Source organism: Lactuca serriola, chromosome 7 (assembly GCF_051521515.1).
Source record: "Lactuca serriola cultivar US96UC23 chromosome 7, Lser_US96UC23_V15, whole genome shotgun sequence".
NCBI classification, from domain to species: Eukaryota; Viridiplantae; Streptophyta; class Magnoliopsida; order Asterales; family Asteraceae; genus Lactuca; species Lactuca serriola.
In genome coordinates, this window is record NC_136414.1 from 175,240,660 (window position 1) to 175,251,494 (window position 10,835).

The window sequence follows — 10,835 nt, forward strand, 5'->3', positions numbered from 1 at the left end:
TTATTTCCGACTACAAGACCATAAATACTAAATCTTAAAATTACTAACCAATCTACTAATATTTTTGAATTTTGATCAAATTTTTTATAGTATATAAGTTAATGTTTGTAAATGGTTGTTCGATACGTCTCTTACTGGGTGTTTGTAGGTTTGATTTGGTCAGTTCGGTCAAATTCGGTAAACATTTACACACACCATGTGTTTTTTTTTTAAATATATAAAAGAAAAATATATTGAAAGTTACAACTTTTGTAATAATTAAATACTAAAAAGATATTTTGTAAAATTTTCCTTGTGCATTTGGTACAGTATTTTATGCTTACTTTTTTTTGGATCATTGTTTCATATATCGAAGATCAAATATGGAATTTGACATCAATGGTTTGTTACAAAAAGAATGATTTGGTGAAGTGAAATTTTCATAACGAGAGTATGAGTTGCCTTTTTTTTTTTTTTGAAGAAATAAGATACTAAAAGAAAGTAGATCACCGATTTGGTGAAGTGATTGTTATTATACATGTGAATAAATAAATAAATAATACAAATTTTGGAATTCTCTAAGTCTAAAAGGGAACATGGTGTTGACTACAAAAACTGTCTCTCTTTCTCGATCTATAATTTAGTATTTACCTTGTTGGAAATGCAACTGCATACCCGTTGAATCCTTAAAAATCCCGTTTTAAGATTTTTAAGTGTTGCTGTAATCTCATCCGCAAGTGTTGGTGAGGATTTTGATTGTTGATTGGCTGGAATGTGAATTTTATATGGAATGATCTCGGATGGATATATACCCCTGTTAAAAGTTTCATTAACCAAGTCACATTCTATAATTGAAATTAGCCCTATATATAAAAATAAAAAAAAATTGTAAATTAAACCTTTTCAAACATGAAAAGTTTAAAGTGACTGTTGCCTTCATGCGATGTTTTGGATTAAAGAAACAGAGGTCTAGGTCAAGTTGATCCGCTGCAAATCGAGATATTAATTCAGAATTTGGTTTGATGCTAATGTTTAATGTAAATTAACAATTTCCTATTATGCCCTTGGATGGCTATAATAGATTTGATTATAAAATGAAGGGAGAAAAGGGATAGGAATTACCTAAGGGTGTGCGAAATCTTGTAGAAATTAGGTTTTTAAGCTGTATTCTTGAATGTTGTATTTCTTCCATTACATCTAATAAATTACCAAAAAGGGCACCAGTCACCTATAGAAAACAACATGAAGATTAGAAGAAAATTGATCCTTTTGTTTGATGGAATTGAATTTACAAATCTTGAAGTAATATGATTAAATTATGTAAGAAGTAGAGTTAAAACTATACATTGAATTCACATATTATATAGTAATAAATTTATATGAAAATTCATTTTGTTTCCAGTATGAAGAGGCTTACTTGAGTTTCTTTTGCCAAGTTTGTCCCATCAACATGCTTCTGTGTTGCTCCACCATTAAATACAAATCTAAATGCAGTGCAAGCTTCCATATCTTTGAAGATCTACATGAAAAAAAATAATAATAAGATGTAAATAATGCAAATTATATAAACATTAAACAATAAAAACTTCATGGTGAATGTTCATTTGCAAATATATAAAAAAGTCTGACCTTACTAATATTTACATCATTCAGTTCATAAGAAATGGAAACACTAGGGACTCGACCAGCATTTAGTGATAACCTGTAAATCACATAAATAAATAAATATATAAAAAGATTTAACTCAAATAGAAGAAAAACTATATATATTTTTTTTTAAAATCCAACAAGTTTTCATTAGGAACCTTTGAGTCATTAAGTCAAGATAATTGAGATCAACACTGTGGCAACCGTTCCTATTCTTCAGATTGTCTACAACCCAAAGCTGAAAGTGGAGAGGGTATTTTCGGGATTAAGAAAAGTTTCATCGAATGAAGAGCATCATTTAACATAATTAATTTAGTAAATTTAAAAACCTGAACATCCTTTCGTATGATCTGGCAGCATGCTTGCTTCCTCAAATGATTATTAACAAATGTGATGGTATCAAGGGAGCTCAGTTCTTCTTTCATCTTACATGACTTGTGAAAAGATTTGGTCAAACTTTCAATTTTTTGGTCAATATGATTTAATTCCAGTCTTGTTGAAGACACTTTGTCACTCTCAATTTGGCTCTGAACAAATCATGCAAAGGGTAAGAACGTAAAATACTACATAAGATTTAAAAAAAAAGGGGGGGGGGGGGGGGGGACAAGATTAGGGTTTTGTACCTCTTGAATGTCCTTCATTTTGACTGACATTGACTCACTTGAAAGTTTTTTTGGCGGGAAGTTTGACTTTAATTCTTCAGACTCCGATATTCCAGATGCAAGTGATTTTACCCTTTTCTACATAATAAAGAGAAATAAGAAGAAATGAAAGATATTTACATTGCTAAATAGATGAGGGTAGTAAATAGTAAATACCAGTAACATCTCTTGTTTCACTTGCATTAACTGCAACTTTGCTTTCTCATGTACAAATTTGCACAAGAGCAATTTTATTTCTGAGGCTCTGAAATTTCCATTTGTTAAAAAGAAAACTCAAGTTTAGAAATCAAAATCAAAATGGAAAGAGTGAAGTTACCTTTTATGTTGTAGTTTTTTGCTGATATCTACACTTTTCTGTATATATTAAAAAAAAATCTCAATCTTGGCAAGTAAAAAACTAGTTGCAGATTAAAAAAAGGTCAATCAAAAGCTTTTTAAAAAGTTATTATGTAGTCTTTTATTATTGGAGTCTAGAGATCATGGCTTATTAAAAAATTTGTATCAACTACTTCGTGTATTAAAAAGAATTTGTCAAGAGGATCAAATGACACCAATATCAGATACTAAAAAGGGATAATCACAAAAAACAATAAACTAGAGGAAGATTTATAAAACATTTGAAATTGATGAGGGATGAAAGTTTAATTGTCAGAAAAGAAAAAAAAAATTGCATTGGAGAGGATCTTTAAAGATATGTTTTTGTATGATAAAGTTTGTTAAATAAAATTATTACTTTGCCAACCTGAGACTGGATTTCATCAGAGAGAAGCTGATATGTTTTTGACATTAAAAGTTGATCCACAATGTCTGATAAACGATCAATCTGCATAAAAAATAAAACTAAATATTAAAATTTATCAATGTGATTGCTTGATATAATAAGATAAAGAAGCATACCACATGCAAATTAAACTTATCAACAGAATGAGATAAAAGTTTTTCCACTTCATTAGAAACCATTGTATTTATCTGCAAAATAGAATCACAAATAAACATTAACAACTCAAACCAGAAAAAATCCTATGAAAAAGAGAAGCAGGTTTCAATATACCTCATTCGGATTGTTTAATTTTTGCACAATTGTTGATATTTCATTTCCATTTAAGATTTCAGGGTCTACATGAGCTTTTGGACTTGTGTGAGTTGTAGCAGTTATCTCAACCATCATATCTTCATCTTGCAGTGAATTGTTATTGCATGGCTGTTTATTTGAAGGGCTTTCACAAAACTGATCATGCAAATTCTGAATACCATGAACAAGAGTCAAACTAACTTCAACAAATATAAAAACTTGGTGCACTTTCATTAAGTTGTAAAAAGCCAAGATTAACAGCTTTCAAATTGTCAAGAGAATAGACTTTGCATATGCTAAGTCAAATTTTAAGGCATGGAATGGAATGATGGGTGTGTTTTATTAGCATTGAGAATCTTTACTAAAAAGAAAGAATTAAAGAAAAAAAAACACTATATTTTGGAGAGTATTGCGGTTTAACCACTATTACTTTATCTTTTTCAAATTTAACATTTTGTTTTATCATGTTTCACCAATATTCTGCTTATGTGGCATTTTAAAAAAAATGGCATGAAAGTTATTGTTTGGGAAAATGCCACAAATCACAATAAAAACATTATATTTCTCAGTAGTTAAATTGCAAAGCTTCCAAAATGATGTATTGGAACAATATTTGAAACTAGTGGTTAAAACACAAAACTGTCCACAAATATCATGGTCTTTTTTGTAATTTGCGTTAGTAAAATACAATAAGAACTGACCTTCTTCCAAGATTGTTTATCTGTCCCTTCATCAAAAACAGGAGAAGTTCCTTTCATCTCTTCAAGAACAATGTCACTTCCCATAAACTTATCTTCAAACTTCTCATGTTCTTCATTTTTCAATAAGATTGTAGGGTTATCTTTAGTTTTTGAGTCACAACAAACCTCATGAAGAGAAACCTCCCTAATATCCACCATTTCATCTTGAGTGGAAGAAACTAATGAACCAGATTTTTCTATCCTCAAAGGGCTGCTTCTAAATTCTGTTGTATTTACAACCTTTAACCTTTTCTGTGAAGAAAAATCCAAACTTTGAGGCAAAACAGTTGTGTTTTTAGAGTGTGTGCTTTCATGTGGTATCAACAATGGTGATGCAATTTCAACAATCTTTTGCAAACGAGTCACAGGGACAATATTATTTGGTGTCTCAAACCTAATATCATCCATGTTTGTTGAACTTTCTCTTGCTCTCTTTTTCTGAACATCAGATGATAAATGACCACTGTCTTTTATAGAATTAAGTAAAGGACTTTTGTCGTTTTTCTCCAACAAAGCATTCAAAGGAGTCATCTTAGAGGGTCTGCTGACAGATTTGATGATTGAATCTTCAAGTTTAGCACTCAAAGCAGCAGAAAAGGGAGAAGCTTTAAGCATCTTGAGTTTGGAAATGCTTTTTTGCATGGATTGAATACGCAAAACATGTTCTTGATCTTCTGTTCTTACAAAAACACTTGAACGATTATGAGAAGGAGTCACATACATTGGTGATTTAGATGGAATAACACCATCTATAAAAGGAGATTTATGTTCCTTTCCAATGACATCATTCATATAAATTGTGGTTTTAGGACTAGGATTGCCTTGAGCAATGGTAGAGAAGCCTAAGTTTGACTTTATCTGAAATGCATCAACATTGACCAACTCATGACCACTAATCCCTTGTAAATCATTATCTTCATTACAACTCAAATCCATGAGGTTATCCTCGTTTTCCATGGTTGCTTCAACATTTCTTGGTGATTTCAAGATAGAAACACCAGAAGGATCTGCCATGAGTGCATCCAATGTAGGAGATAGTTCTCCATAGTCATACTTATAGTGATATTCCCCAACAATACTCATATCATTCGACTCAGATGCAGTGCTGAATTTGGAGGTGGATAAAGAAGGTCGATAATCTGGCTTCTTAGCTAGTGTCATTAACATTGAATTTCCTGTGTTATTGGGAACAGAATCATGAGTTGGGGTTTTCTCATCAAAGGAAAGGTGGACCCCAGTTGAGGTCTTCAATTCCACTTCTGAGTCTGACCTAGCAATGCTACGAAAATGCATTGAAAAGGCTGTTGAATCCATAGTTTGATCATGATTTGCATCTGAAGCTGAAGAGTCCAGTAAATCTCGTCTGATAAAATTTGCTGATACAGGACCAAAAAAATTATCTTCTGCAAGCAGAAAATTACCTTGTTATTGATGAAAATGATGATAGAAACAATCTAAGCAAACAATAAAACTAAAATGGAAAGCTCAAAGAGCTGAAATTTGTTAGGAAATTAACTTTTAGTCTCAAGACAAACTATAGACATACATATCAGCATTAACTAAAGACATAAATTAGAGCTGATGTTTCATGTTTGGATATACACTTGTCCTTAAGCATTATTGTTTTGGAAATATACACTAGAAAACTACAGATTAAGAATCAGGGAAATTTGACCAAGCAAGAAGATGATTTGAAGCGAGAAAAAACTTACCGTCGTTGGAGTTAGCAGAGCCAACTGTACTTCCACCAGAGGACGGAGACCCAATAAAACGCAAAAACGGACTCCTTGATCCGGGCTCATCCATGTCATCATCTTCGTTATTGTTATCATTATCATCTTCGTCTACATTCCAGAACAACTGACCCCGTTCATGATTGAGCTCACCCGAACCTAATTCATCTGATGGAGAACTAGGAGGCTTAGGCTCCAATGGAGTTCCAGAGTCTTCATCACGGTCAAATATGTGAACAGATGTGTTCTCTGCAAAGCTCACGCGCCGAGCCCGCTTCTTGTGAAACGCCATTGTTCCCTCCTCTGATTTCGTATTGGAGTTATCGTCGACGGGTACCTGCGACGCCATTGCTGAATCTAAATCCCGGAGGGAGGGAGGGAGTGAGTGAATTTGATTTCAGGGAAATTTTGGGACTGTGGACTAGGGTTCACAACTTCACTCCCTGAAATCTTTGCGGGAACTTTTCAAATAAATGAAAAAAGATAGACTTCTGCCTTTTGTGGTATGTTTTATTGATTTTCAACACAACTTATATAAATAAAGATTTTGAAAAAATTTGACAAAATTTCAGAGATGGTTCTAATGGTTTTTATTATATTGTTTCTAAAATAGTTTTTATAAAACTTTTTTTTATATAAATGATCTTTTATAAAACAAACATCACATATAAATGATCCTTATAACTAACTTTTAGATGTTTGTAAAATCATAAAAATGTCTTTTGTTTTTACTTTTTTTATTTTTATTTTAATATCTTATTGATTTAAAATTAAAACAAGACAAAACTTCAAAAATGGTCTCTGTGGTTTCCAAAAATATCAAGTTTAAACTTTAATTTCAAAAAACCTCATAGATGGTCTCTGTGGTTTCAAAACTTTTAACAAATGGTCATTTTCGCTAACTCCGTTAGCTTTTGGCCGTTAAGTAAGGGGCATTTTTGTCATTTCACTGCCAGGGACCATTTATGAGGTTTGTATTACTTTTTTTAAAATAAATAAATAAACCCATCGATGTGATTAACAGCTTCTGTAATTTGAGGATTATCAGGGCCAACTAGATGACCTTGTGAATCATGGTCCTCCAAATATAACGCCATGAAAGCAAGAATTTCTTCATTTGGCAAATCGAAATTGATGGGTTTTAGCCATATGAACATTCTTATGTGCATATGCAACCCTAATGCTTGGATCTAGGTTTCTCTAATTGAACATACATTGAATCCAAAACTTCTAATGGCTAATATACAATAGCAATAATATGAAATCAAAGATTAGAAGTTTACCTTGAATCACTTGCTTGATCTTGTTGTCCTTGAGGCTTTAGAGTCACAATTGTCACTCCTCTAATGGCTTACAAACACCAACTAGCAAGGAGGATGATTTGAGAGAGATGAGGCTCCTAAGGTTTCACCCTTAAACCCTAATTGGATAACTTAAGCCCTAAGCAATCCAAATCCTTTCCATGATAAGCCTTGGACGATTTTATGGCTATCCTTAGCCCTATAAATCATCCACCCCTTATCCATAAAGGATATATAGCCCAAAGTGCAACTATCAAACAATTGACAGCTTATACCCCTTTATTTAATTAATCTCTTTAAGTCACCAAATTAATTCCTAATTAATTTATGACTTATATTAATCAAATAATAATATTGTTATTCCTTATATTATTCTTATAATATATTAATAATATTCCTTCTCTCATAATAAATCATCCTGTCAAGTTGCTATGGTGAAGGCAACCCAAAAGGACCATGCACAACCGGGTCAAATAGTTGCCTAATATAGTTGCAGCCTTAGACACTATTCCAACAGTCTCCCAATTGGATAAGTCTAGTAACTATATACAAGTATATTCCGATTAGCAATTGTAGCTCTCAAAGACGCTATCAAACTCTGATCTAATCAATCTTGTCCTTTAGATAAGGGATCGTACAGTCCTCTATTTAGATATCATGCTGACAATTCTATGGAACTAATTTGTCTAGCATTTGGTTTCTCGATCTCCGATTTATTCGACATAGAACTTAATCGAACACATCAATTCAGTTCTAACCGGGCCCGGCACATAAGTCAAATCAAATCATCGAGCGGCCGAGATATCGCTTTTACCCTCTTGGGATAAAAGTAACAGATAAACTTCGACTTATATGCATTTACTTATTCCTTAATCATCCATACACAACAATGCGTTTTATAACATCAAGTTACTGATGCGGTTTCGCATTATCAATGTACAACCAATCAACAAATAACAAACCATGTATCTTGGTTTTAAGACTATATGATATTATCGTATTGCGTTCACTAATTTTATCACATTCCATAAGGTGATTCCAGCAAGCGCGGGTTTGTTCCAATGCTCAACACTAGTTCATAAGCACTCATGAACGTTGCAGCAAACTTTTGCTATGTCTAATACCATTTAGACAATCTACACACCAATTCATGACAATCTTCATTCATACCTACTTCCAACATATGAACGACTGTGGACAATTTGAACAATTCGATTATTCTTAATAAACTCAATTATTCTGGAAGTCAAAACATGCAAAATGAAACAATAGTTAAACAATTAACATAAGATAGTAACATTACTCATAAATAATACTCTTTTATTTAATCATCAAATGTTAATTACATTTATCTAGTACATGTTTCTACTATTATCTAATCTATACTAATATCATCCTTCATCCCAATACTCCTAGCATGCTGCAAGTGCTTAATCCTACTCAGTCCCTTCGTAAGCGGATCTGCTGGGTTATCTCCTGATGATATCCTCTTCACCACGAGTTGTCCTTCTTCTACACGATGTTTAATAAAGTGATATTTTCTGTCGATATGTCTAGATCTACCATGATCCCTCGGTTCCTTGGTCAAGGCAATCGCTCCTTCATTATCACAGAAAATCTCCATGGGCTCCTTTATGGCAGGTACAACTCCAAGATCACCAATGAAGTTCTTTAACCATATTGCCTCCTTCGACGCTTCGCTCGCTGCAATGTACTCTGATTCGCACGTTGAATCAGCTACAGTTTCCTGTTTGGAACTTTTCCAAGTTACCGCTCCTCCATTCAGGGTAAAGACCCAGCCCAACTGCGAACGGTAGTTGTCTCTGTCGGTCTGAAAGCTGGCGTCACTATACCCTCGCACCTTCAAGTTATCACTCCCTCCGAGGACTAAGAACCATTCCTTCGTCCTCCGAAGGTACTTAAGGATATTCTTAACCGCAATCCAATGGGCTCTGCCAGGGTTCCCTTGATATCTACTGACCATGCTCAAAGCAAAGGCTACATCAGGGCGAGTACAAGTCATAGCATACATGATTGAGCCAACTGCGGAAGCGTATGGTACTCGGCTCATTTCTGCTATTTCAGCTTCGGTACTCGGACTTTGAGTCCTACTCAACTTGGCATTACTCTGTATCAGTAATTCTCCTTTCTTCGAGTTTCCCATACTAAAACGTTTTAGTACCTTATCTAAGTAAGTGTTCTGACTAAGTCCTATTAGTCTCTTACTTCTTTCTCTCACTATCCTTATTCTCAAAATATAGGAAGCCTCTCTGAGGTCCTTCATAGCGAAGCACTTCCCGAGCCAGGACTTAACTTCCTGCAGAGTCGGGACGTCGTTTCCTATGAGCAATATGTCATCGACATATAGAACGAGGAAGCTTACTATACTCCCACTGGCTTTGACATATACACACGATTCATCTTCGCTTCGTAAAAATCCAAACTCTTTGACTTTCTCATCGAAGCAGAGATTCCATCTGCGAGACGCTTGCTTAAGTCCATAAATGGACTTCTCAAGCTTACACACTCTATTCGGATGCTTCGGATCGACAAAACCTTCTGGATGAGCCATGTAAACATCCTCAGCCAACTTCCCATTAAGGAAAGCGGTTTTGACATCCATTTGCCAAATCTCATAATCATGAAATGCGGCAATAACTAGCATCACTCTAATAGACTTAATCTTCGCAACTGGTGAGAAGGTCTCATCATAGTCAACTCTGGGATTTTGAGTAAAGCCCTTCGCAACCAATCGCGCCTTATATGTGTGTACGTTTCCATCCACGTCGGTCTTCTTCTTGAAGATCCATTTGCACCCGACGGTCTTACGTCCGGGCACATTATCAACCAAATTCCAAACTTGGTTGTCATACATGGACTGGATCTCGCTGTCCATTGTCTCTTTCCATTTTGCAGACTCCGGGCCTGCCATAACTTCCTTATAGCTATTAGGTTCATCTAGATTTATTAGTGTACTATCACTAATATACGTGTCCCCTTCGGTAGTAATATGAAAACCATACAACTGGGGTTGAACTCTAACTCTTTCGGAACGTCTAAGAGGTAATGATACGTCAATCGGTTCAACCGGAGTTTCCTCCTCGGGTTGAGTGCCAGTGGTAGAGGTTCCTTCATCTATCGACTCTTGAATCTCTTCAAGCTCGATTTTCCTCCCACTGTCTCCTTGGCCTACGAGTTCTCATTCTCGGAAAACTCCTCTCCTCGCAACCAAGACAACATTGTCCTTCGATCTATAGAAGAGATATCCAAAGGATTTCTGCGGGTAGCCGATGAAAATACATCGCTCACTACGAGGTTCAAGCTTTTCGTGAGTATCTCGCCTTACAAAAGCCTCGCAACCCCAAACCTTGAGATGTGCTAACGAGGGAGCTTTCTCTGTCCACATCTCGTGAGGTGTTTTGACAACCTTCTTAGTAGGGACTCGGTTAAGGATATAGGCGGCAGTCTCTAAGACATACCCCCAAAAAGAGATAGGTAGTGAAGCACGACTCATCGTAGAGTGAACCATGTCTAACAAGGTTCGATTACGCCTTTCTGCCACACCATTCAACTACGGTGTCCTAGGTGGCGTCAATTGTGAAACTATTCCACACTCCTTGAGATAATTGTGGAATTCAAGACTTATGTACTCTCCTCCTCGATCGGATCGAAGCATCTTGATTTTCCTGCCCAATTGATTC

At 34.9% G+C, this 10,835-nt stretch overlaps 1 protein-coding gene across 2 annotated transcripts; it reads right to left on the reverse strand.

The window, feature by feature from the left end:
- Positions 1–398: 398 nt before the first annotated feature.
- LOC145062689 (uncharacterized) lies at positions 399–6,309 on the reverse strand. 2 transcript variants are annotated; one of them, XM_079010278.1, is made up of 15 exons: positions 5,813–6,309; positions 4,062–5,503; positions 3,340–3,531; positions 3,186–3,257; positions 3,031–3,111; positions 2,605–2,642; positions 2,445–2,532; positions 2,250–2,366; positions 1,956–2,153; positions 1,785–1,864; positions 1,609–1,681; positions 1,397–1,498; positions 1,102–1,207; positions 879–966; positions 399–793 (listed from the first exon to the last, which is right to left on the reverse strand). In XM_079010278.1, the coding sequence occupies exons 1-15, from the start codon at positions 6,180–6,182 to the stop codon at positions 613–615; spliced, it is 3,228 nt and encodes a 1,075-aa protein (XP_078866404.1). In that variant the 5' UTR covers positions 6,183–6,309; the 3' UTR covers positions 399–612. The 2 variants fall into 2 exon arrangements, with proteins under 2 accessions (XP_078866404.1, XP_078866403.1); XM_079010277.1 differs by having other exon boundaries at positions 3,022–3,111.
- Between the last annotated feature and the right edge of the window lie 4,526 nt (positions 6,310–10,835).